This window comes from Balaenoptera borealis, assembly GCF_965194805.1.
Source record: "Balaenoptera borealis genome assembly, chromosome: 8".
In the NCBI taxonomy this organism is placed as follows: Eukaryota; Metazoa; Chordata; class Mammalia; order Artiodactyla; family Balaenopteridae; genus Balaenoptera; species Balaenoptera borealis.
In genome coordinates this window covers 15,342,660-15,361,186 of record NC_138865.1, presented here as the reverse complement: position 1 = coordinate 15,361,186, position 18,527 = coordinate 15,342,660, and the positions used below count along the sequence as shown (strand labels likewise).

Sequence of the window (18,527 nt, the reverse complement as noted above, 5' to 3'; positions counted from 1 at the left end):
AGGACGGTGGAAGCAGAGCCAAATCGAAGCAACGGAGGGACTTGGGAAGAATAATCTGCTATGATCATCAAGGAATAAAGAAAAGTCCATGTCATTTTCTGCTCAGGGAAATACCAAAAAGGAAAACAATTTTTTAAAAAAGGGAGAAATTCCAAAAGAGGGGATATTGTCATTTTCAGTTGGTAAATGTCAAAAACATTGTTTCTGTTGATACAGCATGATGGGTAGAACACATTTTGGGGGGGGGAAGGGAATAACAGTATACATATCAAGATGCAAGCTCCCACTGTTTGACTCAGTATCCCTCCTTTCTACTAATTTAGAAATGTTCTGATGAAGAAAAGGCTCCTTGTCCACTGACCATATGCTACACAAAGGCAGGAATGACTTTCACCCCATCATTCCAGCACTCAGCACTTTGCTGGAACATGGTAGGTGCTCAATAAACACTCATTTAAAGAACAAATTTGCAAAAAAAAAGCTCCTTGATAATTGCAGGTCAACTTTAGAAGAATTGGTTAATTTCATCCAGTGATGGTAATATTAGGCAACTGTTCAAAAGGTCTGAGTAAGAAAATAACTATAAGAGATATTGGGGAGTGGGGCTTCCCTGGTGGCGCACTGGTTAAGAATCCGCCTGCCAATGCAGGAGACACGGGTTTGAGCCCTGGTCTGGGAAGATCCCACATGCCGTGGAGCAACTAAGCCCGTGTGCCACAACTACTGAGCCTGTGCGCCTAGAGCCCGTGCTCTGAAACAAGAGAAGCCACCACAATGAGAAGCCCGCACACAAGAGTAGCCCGCGCTCACCGCAACTAGAGAAAGCCCATGCGCAGCAACGAAGACCCAACACAGACAAAAAATAATAAAAAATAAAATAATAAAATAAATAAATTTTTAGAAAAGGTATTGGGGACAATTTGGGAAATACGAATATCAACTGGGTAGTAGATGATATTAGGAAACTTTTGTTAAGATGTCTACAAGTTATTTTGAAAAGTTTTAGCCAAAAAATAAAAATAAAAAAAGAAGCACAAAGGAAAAATGTTAACAATTGTTAAATCTAGGTAATGGGAATATGAGCATTCATTGCACTTCTTTTTTCAATTTTTCTGTATGTTTTCAAATATTTATAATTAAAAAGTTTATAAACATAAAGGACACCTTACAACATGAGGCTAGAAGAAAGATAAGAAAATGTAATATTTTTTATGATTGATAAATAAAAAGCAAAAAATGTATAAAAATGTATAACATGGAGGTAGAAGAACTGAAAAGAATTGCCAATCTGATGTTGAAGTCATGGAAGATATCTTTTCCTTAACTTCCTGTATGTTTTCTTATCTTTGAAAAGCAAGTTTAAAAGCTATTTATAATAAGCAATTCGCTGCCTAACTTCTTATATCTTTTGTATATTGTCATGATATATAAATATATATGTTTATATCTTTATTAGAGTCTTTTATACCAAGTTATTTAACATACCAAGTTGAAACTTTATGCTTCAACTTGAGTTACATTACATTTTCTTTTATCACTGACTTATGGGATGCAATAAAACAAATAAAATATAGATTGTACCTTAAGAAAAAAACCCACCCAAATTTATTGCTTTAGTGACATTTTACAAGTGAAAGAAAAGACCTGGCAAAACATTTCTTTCCTTCTTTCTTTCCTTCCTTGCAAATTAATTTGTTTACTATTTTGGTAAATAATTACCTTTTGTGCTTCTCTTCCCCCCATCTCCCATCGGAAGATATTACAGACTTACTTCAAAAATCTGGAAGGTATCAAAATATACAGAAAGAAAATTTTAAGACCCTTCATTTCAAGATCTAGAAAAAAACAGTTTACATTTTGTGATATTTCTTTCAATCCTTTATCTCATGTATGAGTTTCTCTTAACTGAGATCATACTGATAAACAATCATGTATCTTGTGTGTGTGTATGTGTGTGTGTATGTGAGAGAGAGGGCATGCTACACACATTGCATCTTATGGATATACCATCATTTATTTAAACCTTCCACTATTGTAGGGCACTTAGTGCAATAGACTGAATGTTTGTCTTCCCCCCAAATTCATGTTGAAACCTAATCCCCAGTGTGATGGTATGTGAAGTTGGGGCCTTTGGGCAGTGACTAGGTCATGAGGGTAAAGCCCCCATGAATGGGATTAGTGACCTTATAAAAGAGACCCCAGAGCTCTCCCTTCCCCCTTTCACCATATGAGGACACAAGGAGAAGACAGCTGTCTATAAACCAGGATATGGGCTCTTGCCAGGTACTGAATATGCCAGCACCTTGATGTCCCAGCCTCCAGAACTGTGAGAAATATTTTTCTGTTGTTTATAAGCCATCCAGTTTATGATCTGTTATAGCAGCCTGAATGGACTAAGATAATTAGTTTATTTTTTTCTTCATTTTTTCCCTATTTCTAGTGTTGTGAACATCCTATATGTACATCTTTTCCTCACTTCTTTTGTGCTTAGAATTTTCTTGGATCGAAGTATACGAATTCTTTTCTCTTAGTATATACGTAGGAGAGGAAAAATATAGCTTTTCCTCTACCTTCTTAAGTTTAGTAACTGAGGCCTGTGAATTAAATCAACAAGACATTAACGGGGGAAAACGTTGATTTGGGTACACATGAGAGCCAACAAATGAAGTAGCTGGCTCATTAAGTGGTTAGAGTTAAAGGCTTATGTACCTTACTTAGTAGGGGAAAGGGTGGGAGGAGTAAAATGCTTCTCTGGGAAGAATAAATAGGTTTCTTTGGGTAAGATAAATGGATTTTCAGAACAAACAAGAGATAAAGTTTGTGATGATATTTGTCTATACAGGTATGAGATGTGTCAAAGAAAATTCAATTAACTATCAAGAAGAAAAAGAAGGGAATTTTATTAGAGCCAAACTGAGGATTAGAACCCAGGAAGCAGATTCTCAGAAAGCTCGAAGAACTGTTCTGCCTGTTGGAAATCGAAGGTACAGTCATATACATTTTTGAGACAAAGGATCATATATCAAAATGATATACTGGTATTTTACAAAAAGGTCACCAAAGATACATAGTCCAGGTAAACACATACAAAGCACAAAGCAAGTGAGCAGCAAGCCATCATGACCCTCTTCCAAGCTGGGAAAGTTACATTTTAAGAAGTTACATTGCTAGCATCAGAAGAAAGAAAAAAAAAAGATCATTAGGGTTGAGCAGGCACTGCCATCTTTGAGGAGCTCTGATTAACATGTAATGCAGATGCACAGGGCATATCGGGGAGGGAGGAGGCCCAAACAGACACAGAAAGAGAATTTTATGTTTAATTTTTCTTGTCCTGCCTTAAAGTATAAATTTTATTTCATTAGATGTACTTCTGTTTCCTTCAGGTTCATACAAATTCCCCAGAAAAGGGATGTGGGGTAAGTTTTATTTGATCTATTTGAGGAATAGGTCCACCCTGAAGAAATAATTATGGCAGACTTATTTCCTAGAAATTTCTGCTTTTAGTCAGATAAGGGAAGCTCTAAGAGGCTTCTTTCTGCATCTGTTGCATCTTAAATGTCTTCAGCTTAAAATAATCTTTATATCAACTCCTGGACTTTGGGTGGGTTCTCAATGTATCATCTGATTATTTTCCAGGACTGTTTTACTAATTTATGCTTTCACCAAGCAAATGGAGTTGAGTATTATCATTAAAAAAAAATCCTTCCTGATTTGATAAACTAAAATTGACCTAATTTTCAATTTTTAAAAATAACTGAGGTTAAGCCTTTGAAAAAAATGTTTGCTTCCATATTTATTTCCTTTTGAAATGAATTATATTTTTATGCTCTTTACCTATTTTTATTTGCTAAAAAACTTTACTAGTAAATTAAAATCCTTCAGATTTTAAATACTCAATTGTTACACTAGAATATTTATGAGGACAGACTGAAAAATGTGTATTTATCTTACCAGTGTGAAGAGAAATAAGAATTCATTTAATCGTCAAATTCCTTAATAACTTTGAAAAACAGAAGAGTCAGTTCATTTAATCAGGACAATTTTGATTGTTATCCTACCCATCTTCAAAGTGAAAGTCTGGAGTAAAGTCCAACACCAAGTTTTTTTAAAAAACAAACTGTGTGGATATTTAAAATTAGTGCTCCAAATTCCATGGAAGCTAATTTTCGAACAGCTTTGTGTGATGTCCCAAATACTTTAGCAATCCCAAATTACAAAATTTGTGTTTCAACTTGATTGCATTAAGTGCAGTTCACTCCGTAGCTCTGGCCCCAAAACAATGTTTTTTAATTTGCTCAAATTTCCTATATTTAACTTTCTTTTTCAGCCGTAGCCAATCAAAAGAAAACACTGCATCGCTCTAGGCTGCTCCTTTCAAGTGTGAGCCATTATCTGTTTGTCGAGATTAAAGCAAAAGAATTTGGTCACAATTTTTCCAGTTCTAAACCACCTACTGATTTTCCTCTGAGATTTATAAATGTATTTTCTAGAATTCTACTGCAGTATATACAAAAGGTCTGCTTGTCAGAATATATTTTTTCCTTACAATCTCATTTTCTATCACAAAAGCAAGTTGTCAGTGCTTGGCAAAGTGCCTGCCGTAAGTAACCGGTTCCATAAATGATTATGTGGACTGGAGTTGATTCAACCACTGGTAAAAGTGAAACGTCTCTGTAACTCTGCTTGTGGTGACAATGATTTTCAAACCTATGCTGAATTATATCGCTGACAGAAAGAAAGGGAGCTTGGGGCAAGCCTGGTGGAGTTGCCCCCAGCTCATTCCCAGCCGTGGCAGCCTCCTGAGCTGTGGTGGCCACCCTTCCCCCATCCTCGCTCTTCTTTGCTTCATTGGAGCCATGAGACGCTCTCCTCACTAGGGCAGCCCCCTCGAGATGGTTCCAAGTAGGCTGGTTTCGAGAGCAGAGCCTTCTGCCAACCAGATTCATGTGAATAAGGCGCCAAGTCCCTGCCAGGAATTCAGAGCTGCAGCTGGTACAGGTTTTTCCTGTCGCATTGGGGTGGGAGCGGGGTTGGGGGGGTGTGTGTGGAGGGGATGTCAAGGGTGAAAGGGGACAGAAGTGAGGTACCATCTGTACCGTCTGCAGCCCCTTCCTCCTCCTACCTGCCCCTGAAGCAACTCCACCTGCTCTCCAGGGGCTGCAGAATGAAGAGCGGGCCCACTCTAGCCGGACTGCTCTTCCGGCGCAGTGCTGGCTTCTGCAGGGGAGTGTAGGGCCCAGGCTTGGCCCCAAGCCCAGTCAGCTGAGCTCTAGCTGCCGCAGCACCACACTGCTCAGCCCAGGCAGCCCACTAGCTGGACCACTTCACACTCTGGTGCAGCTGGCACCCCTCCCCCCACGCCCCCAACCCCTGGCCTCCCCCCTGGGATCTCAAAGGCCCCAATCTATAAATGGTGATGTCTGTCACTGGAGAGGCTAAAGCATCAGGACTTGCCCAGGCATTTCTGCAGCAGAACTAGAAGAGAGAAGCCTTCCCCTGCTCCCAGCTCTGTCCTCTCACCATTCCACCCAGCCCACATGCAGGAAAACTCAGAGGCTACTGGCCTGAGGCCATCACCACTGTTTCCATCACGCAGGCCAAGGGCAGTGTCTAGGCGAGATGGCAATGTCTGTTTGGAACTCCTCCCCCAGTGCCCTGGCCTTTTCACCTGCCAGGGAGGGTTCGGCTCTCCTCCCAGCCGTCTGCTGCTTCCTCTTTGTGCGCTCTCATTTTCAAGTCTTTCTAGTGTACCAAGGTGGAGCTACCTAGCAAACCAGTCTTCAGATTTTTGGGCCAAGTCCAACTCATTGTTACAGAGAGTCTTTCCTGGGGATTGTGAGGCAGCTTCCAGCCTCATAGTGGGTATCTGGTTGATTAGCTCTGCCGGCCACATGCCTAAGTGGGAATAAAGGTGACAGGTAGCATGTTTGCACCAATATGGACCCTACTTTTACACCAATCCAGTGAAATAGAGCTCAAAGAGTTTCGCCAAAAAGGACTGAAAGTCTGAGGTTCACAGTTTGGCCATAGCAAAGCGTGAGTAAAATGTGGGAGGAAAGTATTTGGTTTTGGTGACGATGATCATAACCCACGTTTTTATTTTCTACCTTAAGGAAAAAATGTTTTTGGTAGAGGTAGGACTTATTTATCATTTAAATAACTGATTTCTGTTATACAGCAGAAACTAACACCACATTGTAAAGCAATTATACTCCAATAAAGATGTTTAAAAAAAATTACAGATTAAAAATAAGTAAGTAAATAAATAAGTAAATAAATAACTGATTTCATGTACTTTGGATGGTTCCATAAAGTATTCAATAATCCAATTTGTTTTTGTGGGATTTGCTTGGGCCCATTTCAAATTATGTTGGGTTGCTGAGGGTCCCCCTCACAATATGCTTATTCCATGGGGTGCACATGAGTGTCTTGCTGACCAAGGATAAGGCTAGAAAGTCTTTGCACTGGTGGGGGTAACGACCATGATCTGGAATCTTCTCACCAGTGGAGAACTCTGCTTCTGAATAACCAGCTGGAATGTTTAGAGGCACATTGAATACTTTCAAAGTAGCATAAATACACACTATTTTCCTTTATTTTCTACTTTCTAAGTGAGCCTGTATAACCAGAAAAAATAAGATATAAAAAAGAATGCAGGGCTTCCCTGGTGGCGCAGTGGTTGAGAATCTGCCTGCTAAGCAGGGGACACGGGTTTGAGCCCTGGTCTGGGAAGATCCCACATGCCGCGGAACAACTAGGCCCGTGAGCCACAACTACTGAGCCTGCGCGTCTGGAGCCTGTGCTCCGCAACAAGAGAGGCCGCGATGGTGAGAGGCCCGCGCACCGCGATGAAGAGTGGCCCCCACTTGCCGCAACTAGAGAAAGCCCTCGCACAGAAACGAAGACCCAACACAACCAAAAATAAATACATTAATTAATTAATTAATTAATTTTTTAAAAAAAAGAATGCAATGTTATATACCTAGAGTTATACTATGTATTTTTTACAGCTATATCTATTGGTAGTGAAAATTTTACTGGCTTTTAATTTTTCATATTTTCCAAGTTTTCTGCAATTATTAATATTTATTAATGAGCACTTGTTAATTATAGAACCAGAGAATTATTTTAGAAATAAAACACTCGTTTTTTTCTTAACAAAAACAAGCAGAAAACCTAATTGATAAAAATGAACTCAGATGGAGATCTTAACAGGAAAGGAAGCTTATCGTGTTTGAGAAAAAAATACAGAAAACTATATTTATTACCTTAGGATAGGAAAGGGTTTCTTAATCAAGACATAACATACACTAGCCAGGAAAGAAAACTTGATGATTTCAAATGCAATGTAATTAAGAATGCATGTTTATCAAAAGCCACCATAAAGGGAGTCATAGGGTTTCCCTGATGACGCAGTGGTTAAGAATCCGCCTGCCAATGCAGGGGACACGGGTTTGAGCCCTGGTCCGGGAAGATCCCACATGCCGCGGAGCAGCTAAGCCATTGCGCCACAACTACTGAGCCTGTGTTCTAGAGCCCGCGAGCCACAACTACTGAAGCCCGCGTGCCTAGAGCCCGTGCTCCGTAACAAGAGAAGCCACCGCAATGAGAAGCCGGCGCACCGCAGCGAAGAGTAGCCCCCGCTCGCCGCAACTAGAGAAAGCCCGCATGCAGCAATGAAGACCCAACGCAGCCAAAAATACATTAATTAATTAAAAAAAAAGAGAGAGAGAGTCATAGCACAAGACATACTCCTGGAGAAAATATTTATCACACATACAGCTGAAAAAGTTAGAAATATTTTTTCTATATTAAAATATTACTAAAAAATATTAGTTCCAGAGTATATAAATAACTCATACAAACCACTCATGATAACAAAGCGATGGTGTCCAAAGAATGGGCAAAGGACATGAATGGGCACCTCATAGAAGAAGAAACGCAAATGTACCAAAACATATGAAGATAACCACTCAACCTTGTAAGTAATCAGAGAAACACAGAGATACCATCATGCATCCAACAGAGAAGAGGCAAAGTTGAAGTCTGAAAAGGCAAGTGGTGATGAGAATGTGAGCAACTAGAACTCTCCTCCACTGCTGGTGTTACAGCCACTTAGGAAAACACTTTGGTGTGATCTTGTCAAGTTCAGCGTGTGCGTACGCTGTAACCCAGCAATTCCAGTTCTACGTATCTACCTAGTGAGAAATGCTTGAACGTGTGCACCTGAAAACAAGTTCAAGAAGATTCAAAGAAGCGGTTTTCATAATAGCAAAAAAACTGGACAGCAGAATAATATGCTGTAGCCCTGGAAATGACACTGCAGTGAAAATGATGGAACCCAGCTGCACACATCGGTGTGGCTGTATCTTAGTAACATGAGGCTGAGAAAAGCACAAGTCCAACAAGATGATGCACACACAGTACAACAACACTTCTCAAAACTGAAACAAGCAAACCTGAACAGTATATTATGTAGGGATGCCCACACAATATGATAGAAACATTTTTAAGTCATCAAGGAAATGACAAATACGAAATGGCGATCAGGGGTCCCTCTGTTGGAGAGGCGGGCAGTGGGAATGGGGAGTTACACATTTGTAGCTTCAACCCTGCAGTGCACTAGTTGTGTTATACTTTTTAAATTGAGTAAGGGGTTCACAGTTGTTTGGGTTCTTGTGTTTTATAGCTTGGATATGTGTAACACTTTAATATATCATATATCACATCACTTAGAAATGTAACAACTACAGAAGGAAACATGCAGCATGTCCAAAGCCTGTAAGTGGAACTCCTTCGATATGAACTCAGTCTTGACTCGGGATTCCAAACTCTTAATTGTATCTGGTCATGATATATTGTTGCCTCATGAAAGGTGATTTAATTTGAAAAAATTTCCTGATTATAATCATTGGTATGGGTATGGAGGCACAGACTCATTCCCTTATCCCCACTCTTTACTCCTCAACATCTTCCCAAATGATCGTGGTCCCTCGAGGGTACCTAAGAGGGAGGAGGTGGGATGAAGGCTGACAGCACGCTTCTCTAGGGCCCCCTTCAGATGAGACCTACCCTACCAGAGAATAGGGTACTGGCCAGACCTCTGGGCATCACCTTCACTGACAGGCCAACCCTCTTGACCTGAAGTCATTTTGGGGGCTAGACCACAGAATCCTTCCTTTCTCAACAGAACTGCTGGTAGAGACAGGGTGGGGCTGTGAGTCCTGGGCAGCTGGGGGAGATCAGAGGTCAGGGGCAGTCTGGTGAGGGGATGGGAAAAGCAATTGCCTTCTGGAGGAGGGGGAGGTAAGGGAGACACACTAAGCCAAGCAGCCACTGCAAGCTACTGCGGCACACATCAGAGACCCCAGGAGGTGAGCGCTGTCAGGACCGGGGGAATCCTCTCCCTTTTCCCCGATGAGACACTTAAGGGGGTGACGGCTGACCTGGAGATGAATCCAGCTCTTCAATTCCCAGCCCAGGGCACTGTCATGACAACCCTCCCTTTTCTTCTCCACAATCCCACCCACGGGCAGTCCCTTATGTAATATTCAAAATGGGGAGGTAACAGAGTTCAAGCCGTTGGGAGTGATATGGATGCTTCATCAAAGAAGTCACCAGGCTGTTGCCTTTAGCATTTAAAATTAGGGGCTGTCAAACCTTTAAGACTCACAAAAGGGTAAACCGAGATCCAGAAATCCAAGAAGCACAGAGGTCGGCCTAGGTTTTTGAACTTCCTTGCTCCATCTTCTTGAGTTTCCTGGCTGGTCAGCCAGGTATGTCTAATCACAACAAGCCAATAGCTTTCCTGCTGTTTGTTTTCTACCTGTGTGCAGGTGAGCAGAAGCAGGAAGAAAGCCTTCCTGCCCAGCCCCACCCCACACCCCGGGTCCCCCCTGCGCACGCCCTTGCTTCTCCAGCCTGGCTTCCTTTACCACAACTCTATATAGCCTTTAGCTCGGGGAGCCAAAATTAATCACTGGTGGGGTTGAAGCAACAGTGTTGTTCCTTGGCTCCAAGCCAGGCTCCCAGGATGTGCGTCAGAAAAAAGCTGGTGAGTGAAATTCCAAAGCAATTTGAATCAGTGGAGAGGAGGCGAGACCAGGACAGAAGTCACAATGCGAGCCTGAGGGCAGACCAAAGCAGGGCCCTGGGGGTCAGGGGCTGGGCGAGGCATCAGGAATGCTCACCTGCCCAAAGATGGGTTACAGGACTCCTACCCAGGTAGTTTATCTCTGAGCTCTGCACAGCCCTGGGTGGGGCAGGAACTGACCAGGAGGCCTGCCTGCTGGTTCCACCCCTGGATACAGTAACCATGCCCTTCACCTGGCTCCCCATAGGCTGGTCTTTGGATCCCAGCCCCTAAAAATCCCTGTGGTTGTTTCTTCATGCATTCCCTGCCACTGACCTGGCCCAGGACACTGCTTCCGGACAGGGAAGGGTGACAGGCCAGCCGGGCCCCAGAGGAGAGACAGCAGGTAAGTCCATCACTCATGTCCCACCGGTCCCGAGACCACCCTGGGCCTTTCCTCTGTGCCTGGGGAAAAGATAGGAGCTGCATCGAGCCCTGGCTGCCCCACCTGTCCCCACCTGTCCCCACCTGTGCTCACCTGTCCTCACCTGGTTACTCCTAGCACGCAGTACAACGCGGGGTTCTCAGAATGTGATCTCTCAGAATGTGATCTCTCGGAAGGAGGGAGGCGTGAAGGCAGCAAGAGGGGCAGGTGAGTTAGGAATCAGATGTCTTCCCCATCAAGGTGCAGCAGCCCCCTGACGGTGGCCCAGCAACCAGAGGCAGCCAGACTCAGGGCAGGAAGCAGGGGGGGGTGGTGCGGGGGAGTGTCTACAGGTGCCATGCGCAAGCAGCTGGCTTGGATCCCACTTTCTCCTGTGAACCTAGCCAGGAGGGAAGGGGAGGCGGGGGAAGAAAGCTCCCGCAATAGCCTGTTTCATCCTGATCAATCAAAGTGGCCACTGGCCAGGATGGAGCCCAGTAACAGCCTGTGATTCTGGGCCCACCGTGGCCCTCAGGCTTACTCTATCTTCTGCCCTTCTGCAGTCTGAAGGGCTGCTGCCCATACCAGGGATGCCTCCACTCTGCCAGTTACCCTGAGCCTGGCCTTTCCTTCCATCCTACCCCCCAGGCCCTTGTGGCCCCTTAATGACCCCCTCCCCACTCTGGGAGCTCCCTGAGTTTTCAGGCAGTGGGATCCATTTCTCCAAAAAGAAACTGAGCGCATCCCTAACCCAACTTTTCACCCTCTCATACTCCCAGCTCACCCAATTTGGTTCTTTTTTTTCTAGTCACACCTGGCCAAGAAGTCTCAGGCTTGCTCTAGGAATTCCTTCCAGGGCAGCCGAGATGCCAGGCCAGCCTGCTGTTACTTCCTTGCAAAGCTTTGAGCAGCAGAGTGAGGGAGTCCTTTTGTTTTAGGAGCCAGGCTGAGACCAAGGCTTCTTGGGACTCGAGGGTGTGTGGAGCTCACAGGTGGGCGGCCATGGGCCTTGGCAAAGGTGGAGGTGAGCACAGCTTGGCTGAGGGGGGCCATGTGAGGTCACCATTTAAGGATCCAGCTGACCATGTTTACAGTTAACCTTTGCCCCAAGCTCTAAGGTCCAGTAATTTTAGGTCTTCTCTTTGTCATCAGACCTCTAGGACTCTAAGGCATATTTCCTCATTTCTAGCTGTTAGGACCTGTCAGTTCCGCTGTTGGAGATTATATTTAATATATATACATTATATACACACACGCACACACATCCCATCAGCTGAGTTAAAAACCCATGCTTGAGGCACGAAAACATTTCCACATTCTTGACTCCCTGTGGGGCAAGCTGGGGTAAGTATGGGCTGGAGGGGGACTTTGAGGCAAGTTTCAGCTGGTCCATTCCAGCTTCTGTGCTTTCTGTTTCCCTAAAAACATCATATGATAACATCACACAGTCAGAATTTCAAAACGGGGGGAACATCACCTAACAGCCCTGTCCGGTCTCCAGCAGGAGGAAACTGAAACCCAGAGATTAAAGCATGGTGCAGGGGCTAACAGCCTGGCGGGGGCCACAAGCTCCCTGGGTGACTTTCCCAGGCCGTTTTCTGCTCTGGGCCTCAGTTTTCTCATCTGTAAGAGGAAGAGGGTTATTTTTAAATGAATTAAGAACATGTGAATGATCTAAAATCAGGGCATGAGGTTGGAAGGGGCTCAGAGGCTGTGCGGTCTCCTCTCAGAGGCTCCGAGCCAGCTGCCAGAGTGGAATCCTCTCTCTGCACTGCCCTGACAAGTCACATCGCTTCTTGAAGCTTCAATTTCCTCATCTCCCCAGTGGGGATAATAATAGTACCTCCTTACAGGATGGTTTTGAAGTTTAAATAAAGTAGTACCTGTAGCCCAATCGTGGGCATGTAATAAACTCTCAATAAATTATTATTGGGATTTCCCTGGTGGTCCAGTGGTTAAGACTCCGAGCTTCCACTGCAGGGGGCACAGCTTCAATCCCTGGTCAGGGAACTAAGATCCCACATGCCACGTGGTGCAGCCAGTAAATAAATAAATAAAACTTTAAAAATAAATAAATTAATAAAAATTATGATTATCATTATAATTAAACTTAAATCCCTGGATGGCATCACTATCATTTTATAATTCTCACAGTCTCCAGCAGTGTCTGGCCCTAATAGGCACTTAACATGCATGTGATAATTGAAAGAAAGGCTACATGAACGAATAAGCAAACAGGTCTCATTTTTTTCCAGACACCCAGGATACGTGATGGGACTTGGGCTGCATGGCAGGTCCTGTGCCTTCAACCTGGCAGGGCTGTTAGTGGCACACGTGGCCTCTGCCTGCCAAATGGCCACCACACGGGCCGTGCAGAGGCAGAGTGCGGTCTGGGCTCTGACTGATGCCCCCCAGCACCAGGGATCCCCGGCCCTCAGTGCTGTGTGTATCAAACAGTGGATGGGGAGGATGTAAGTGAGGTCCGCTGGAGCCACCCTGCCGCCCCAGGGGTTCCCTGTCCGAGCGTGGAGATGGCCGTGCAGGGTCTTCTTTTGGGGCTAGGATTCTACCCAGAGCTCCAGCTCCCCAAGAGCTTTCTGTGGGCCTCCCCTAAGAGGAAGAAGAGGGATGGGTTGGCAGAAAGGTAGGGTGACCGGGGCTGAACGTTCCAGAGAAAGTGGTAAGCCCCAGACTACCAGACTAAGCCGAGGCACGTGTTCAGTGGCCTTTGAAGTGCCCGGACTGTGGTTCCAAGTGGCCACATAGCAGTAACCACCGTCCCCGCCACTCTGCCCAGGGGCCTGTGTCATAGGCTGTAATGGGCTGACCTGTTCTCTGGGAACCTTCCAACTCTGAGCACCGCGCTTCTTTCCCCTCTGTGTCCTCCTGTCAGCCCCGCTGTGCCCTGGTCCGCCACCCTTCTCCCCAGCTCGCTCCACGTCTTGCCCTGGGGGTCCAGTACGCGGGAGTGACCACGCCCTGCAGAGCAATGCTCTGGCTGGGACAAGTCACACTGGACTCTCCACGCCCACCTTCCCCCTTCTTAGCCATTGAGCCCCTTCTCAACCATGATCTTAGGCGGGTCTGCAACTTCCCCCCCAGTTAGTAGCTGCCTGCTAACCCTGACTGGTTGGAGCCTAAGAGAGGGCTTTCGGGTCCAGAGAAGCCCAGGGACAATGCAATTGCCTGGTTGGTCCCTCACCTCTGTCACCACCTCAGGAAACTTCTGGTCAGCACTCCCCGGCCGCCCACCCCGGAGGACCGTGCAGGGTTGAATAATGCCCATATGGCGTTATAATAATGCCCAGTAATACCTGGTGGTCCACTGGCCAGATGTCCTCCTCCTCTCTGACCAAGCCAGAGCCACGTGTGTGTATCCTTATAGAAACCTCTGCCAGGAGGTGTGGGGAGGGAGAGGAGTAGATGGGGAGACAAAGAAGAGGGGGAAGGAGAGAGAAGGGGAGAGAAGCAGAAAAGAAGGGGTCTGTAAATGTGGATGGAGTGGGTCCTTGACAGATCCCAGACTTTGTGGGGACAGAGCTCCGGGGAACTGGGGAATTCTCTGTCTCTGGTTACAAAAAGGCAGGGTCAGAGTTGATCTTCCAGGTCAACACCCGATTTTACTGAGAACCCCAAGGGCATGGGAATCCAGCTTTGATCTCCAGTGCCTGTCACACCGTTCTCTTTCTTGTGTTGTTGGAATCCGAGCACCAAGAAGGCGCCAGGGCCAGGGCAAAGGGTGCAGGGTGGCTCTTCAAGGAACTCAGGGCGCAGAGGAGGACCAGGTCGTTCCCTGGATAGCCCCGCACAATCCTTTAACCTGGGTCAAGAGCAGCTCCAACCCCAAACTCAGGTCTGACTACTGACATGCAGCAATGCCCAAGGGGGCGTCTGTTCAGGCTAAGCTGACCTTGACAAGAACACTGAGCCCTCTAAGTGTTTACTAAACAAACCCTGTCCTCTGAGTAGGGCAGCCAAATTTAACCCAGCCTCACTGCCATGTGGATATGTTTTTAAGATGCTCCATTCCTTTATCTGGAAGCAGGAAACAGTAATACATGCTCACAGTGGACCACTTCTGAGGGACAACAGAAAACTTTCCCATCCCTGACACCAATTATTATCTCTGTGAGCTCTAGCACAACCAGCTACCGAGGGAGAAAATTGGGTCAGAAGAGAGGAGATTGGGGGCTCCTGGCCACACACCTCCCCTGTCCCTCTCTCCTAGACCCCTCCCTGCCCCCTCTCGAACACTGCAGCCACATGGAAACCTGTGGGGAACAGTTGGGGCTTTTTATAATTTTATTTGTTAACAGTTCAGGCTATTTTTTTTTTTCGTGCTGCAAGCGATGCCAATGCCGCATGAAAATGCTGCGAAAAGAAACAAGTCTATTTTGGGGTGATCGGCCTCCTCAGAGCTTCTCACTTGTAGCTCTGCAGGCTCCAGGAATGGGCCTGCCCTCTCTCAGAAGTTCTGCAGCTTGCCTGAAGTTCAGGATCTCGTGCCCAGATGCACTGGCTAGGGGATACATTTTTGTCCCCCTCCTGTCATCTTCTTGCCTAGAAAGCAGGGCAGAAGAAACACCATCTAGCTTCTTTCTGCTTCCAGCTGGGCTGGCAGTGGCTTCCGGTGCACTGTCCTGAGAAATGAACATCCCAGGAGACTCGGAGTGGATCACGTCTTTCCCCCATGGCATTCGTGGTGATGGTACTGGCAGCTCTTTAAAGACATAAGTCAATAAGTGCTCCAATTTCTCTACTGAACGAAGCGCTGTTTCAAAGCTGCAATATCTGTTTCGTGGAGGCCTCAGCCAGCTGCGCAGGGCCAGGGGAGAGGGGCTTGGGTGGGTGGGCAGAGGGGTCTACCTGCTCAGAACTCTGCTAGCAAGGGCTGGCTATAGCCTGGCCAGACCTGAATGGGAATGGATTCTTCAATTCCTGCTGGAAGCAGCCCTGCCAGCCCCACGGTGTGGCTGTAGGAAGGCTGCAAGGACCAGCTGGGCTTGGAGGATCTCAAGCAGAATTCACTGCCTCACCTGGTTTGTTCATTTTCTCAGGACTGTCCCCCAACCCCATCCCCGCTACTCCCCAGGCGCTGGGCCAAGGTGGGTCTGACATTTTCCAACCCTGGTAGGTCAGACTGTCAGAATTCCACCCCCCCATCCTCGCCCCATGCCCTCTGTGCTGTCTGCTTTCCATAGGCAGCCCTGGGGTGCACAGGAACACATGGCACCAGTCTTCCGTTCCGGCGTAGGTCTGTGATGGAGAGAAGGCGGAAGTGGCGGAAGAGTTCAAGGGACCACACAGTCTCTGATCTCAGCCCGGGAAGATGAGAAAATCATCTAGCCACCCCCTGACTTCGGGCAAGGAATACTGCTATCCTCAATGGGAGATCAGAGAGACGAAATTCCTTGACCAAAGTCACATAGCCAGTTCCTGATGGAGGGGTTACTAGAACTGAGATCGGCTCCTCCTCTGTTTTGGTTTCCTTCACTCTGGGCTCTTGGGGCTGCTGTGGTCCACATCTCTGCCCTCACTGGGCTTGGGGGGCCTCCTCTTCCCTTGGCTTCCTTCTGTCTTGTCACCACCCTGCCCCTAGGGGGTTGTCACAGAGATACCCTTCCATTACCCTGAAATGACACAGTGCCATCTGTTTCCAGAGGTCTATGGCTGGCCTCTCCAAGCCCTTTCTTGATCATTCCCTATTTCTCCGGAAGTTCGAAAATTTTCTTTGGCTGAATTGGTCCCCAAATTGTGACTGACCACTTAAGGAAGATGAAAGTGGGGACGATGGCAGAATGAGGTTCTCTCTCTGCCTCTTACCATGTGTCTAATCCCCCCACCCTCCAGCCCAAAATGCTTCCTTCTGCGCTCAGCCTTGGCAGCCATCAGCTGATATTTTACTGAGGCCCAGTTTGGGTCAGGAGCTGCTCCAATGAAAAGGACAGCCAATAAGATATAGGCCTTCCATGTTAGGAACTCATATCAGATGTCAGTGCTGGAATGAGCCTCAAAAGTCACCTGACCCAACCCTTGTACATGAGAAAGCTGAGGCCCAGAGAGGTCTGGGAATTGTCCAAAGTCACACAGTTGCGTGAGGACGGAGTCCAGGTCTCCTGATGGACAACGGACCGATCTTTCCAAATTACCAAACCAGTTCAGAATGTGTAGATACCTGCAGCATGGGATGGCCCATAACCCCAGTTCTTGCCCCTCAAGGAGCCCCTTGTTTCCCTTTGATGGCCTCTCTCTTGGCCCCGGGGCTGAGTGTCTCAGCCCATCGGGCCTGGACAGCAGAAGCCATGCTCTTACCTTGAGTAGGACCCTCTGTTTGGGCTGATCGACCTGGTGGTGCCTCTTTGCATTACTCACAGTGTGCTCATTCCTTCTCCCACTCTCTTCCCCTGCCCTGCCCCCTTCCCTTCCATCCAGCCCAACTGGGAGCCTGGAGGGAGCACAGAACAATGGCAGCCCGAAGAAAAGGCCAGTACAACCTGTGGAAGCCCTCTCTGGACAGCATGTGAGTAGCCACTGGGTGATGTCAACTCCTTCCCCATCAAGTTCTGTACCCCAAACATTTATCCACACGTCCAGGATTTATTGAGCCCCCTCCTGAGTGTCTGTTGCCAGGCGCTAGACCAGCACGAAGGGTACTCTTTTGAATAAGCATAGTCCCTTCCCTAAAGCGTCCTCAGTACTGTGAGGGACAGAGAGACCCAATGATACAGCAGGGTGACTGATATTCTTAGGGGAGTGTAGAGGAAGGGTAGGGAACCTAGACTTTGCAGGGGATACTCATGGAAGACTTCCTGGAGGAAGTGACATCTAGGCTGAGATTTGAAGGATGAGAAAGCATTATCCAAGTGAAGGGGGTGGAAAGAGGAAGGGTGTTCAGGCTGAGGGAGTCACTTGAGCAAAGGTCCAGAAGATTCCTGTCTCCTCGCAGAGACCTGAAATTCCCACCGAGCCCTGGGCAAGGAGGCTGAGAGACTCCAGGCTTCCAGATTCGGCTCCTTCACCCTGCAGGGGCTCTGCATCTTGAGAAGCCTCTGACTCTGCACATTGCTGGAGATAGGGTCAGCCCACGTCAGAAGGCCTATGGGGTGGGCTTCACAGAGGCTCGAGCGTTCCAGGAGAGGGGCGAAGAGAAGACAGGCTAGCAGCCCACAAATAGTTGAAGGGCTGAAGCTGCTTGGGAAGCAAATGGAACATGCAGGCTGGAGGAAGTCACAGTGGGAGGGGTCTGCATAGCTTGGGCTGGTACCAGGGAGGGACCTTCAGAGCCACAGGGAGAGGAGGGCTTGGTGGCACTGGCTGAGAGCCTGCTGCATGGGTGCATTCCTGAGAACCAGATGGAGAGTTCTCTCCCCAGACCAGCCTCCTGCTCACGGGCTTCAGGAAAACGGCAGCGCTTGATGTCCTGGAGGAGGGAGGTTATGGGGATAGATGGAGGGGGTGACTTTGGGGGACAAGTTCAAGGGGTTTATGTCATTGGGCAGGAGGAGTCACAATAGGGCTTTGGTAAGGGAAGAGATTTTTGGGGAGGTGGGAAACTAGAAGGGAAGGAACCCCTCCGGCTGCAGCGAGGCACTGTCCCCTCAGGGCAAGTAAGCCTGGCGAGGAAGGTCCTTGCCTGGGCCGCCAGCAGAAAGGCAGTGCGGACCCCCAGCCAGCCAGTGATATGGGGGAGTCAACAGCCCGTCCTGAAGTGCTCCAAAGAAACACACAATGGTTCCAAGCTGCAGAAACTGGGAAGAGGGGGCTGGTGTGTGTGTGTGTGTGTGTGTGTGTGTGTGTGTGGTGTGGTGTGTGTGTAACAGAAGCAAGCAGGAGGCAGAGAGAGAAAGGCCAGGAGCCTTTCTGGAAAAACTTCCCACACAGGCCTGACTTGAGACATACAGTTGACCCTTGAACAACAAGGGTTTCCACCATGCAGGTCCACTTATAGGCAGATTGTTTTCCAATAAATATGTATACAGTTGGTACTTCGTATTCACAGGTTTCTGCATCCGCATGGAAATCTGAGAATAG

General features: G+C 47.1%; 2 protein-coding genes across 11 annotated transcripts in view; one reads left to right on the top strand and one right to left on the bottom strand.

The window, feature by feature from the left end:
- PEBP4 (phosphatidylethanolamine binding protein 4) overlaps positions 1-10,826 on the bottom strand; it is a 269,036-nt gene extending 258,210 nt beyond the window's left edge. For 5 of the 9 annotated variants that reach the window (XM_082401981.1, XM_082401986.1, XM_082401987.1 and 2 more), the window contains exon 1: positions 10,409-10,510. In XM_082401981.1, coding sequence (XP_082258107.1) covers positions 10,409-10,495 — 87 coding nt within the window. In that variant the 5' untranslated portion in view covers positions 10,496-10,510. Of the gene's footprint in view, positions 1-10,408; positions 10,511-10,610 lie in introns of those variants that run through there. The other 4 variants (XM_082401982.1, XM_082401983.1, XM_082401989.1 and 1 more) reach the window with 4 other exon arrangements.
- Positions 10,406-18,527, top strand: part of RHOBTB2 (Rho related BTB domain containing 2) — a 30,158-nt gene continuing 22,036 nt past the window's right edge. The window contains exons 1-2 of one of the 2 annotated variants that reach the window (XM_082401955.1): positions 10,406-10,478; positions 16,929-17,016. In XM_082401955.1, coding sequence (XP_082258081.1) covers positions 16,961-17,016 — 56 coding nt within the window. In that variant the 5' untranslated portion in view covers positions 10,406-10,478; positions 16,929-16,960. Of the gene's footprint in view, positions 10,479-16,928; positions 17,017-18,527 lie in introns of those variants that run through there. The other variant, XM_082401956.1, reaches the window with a different exon arrangement.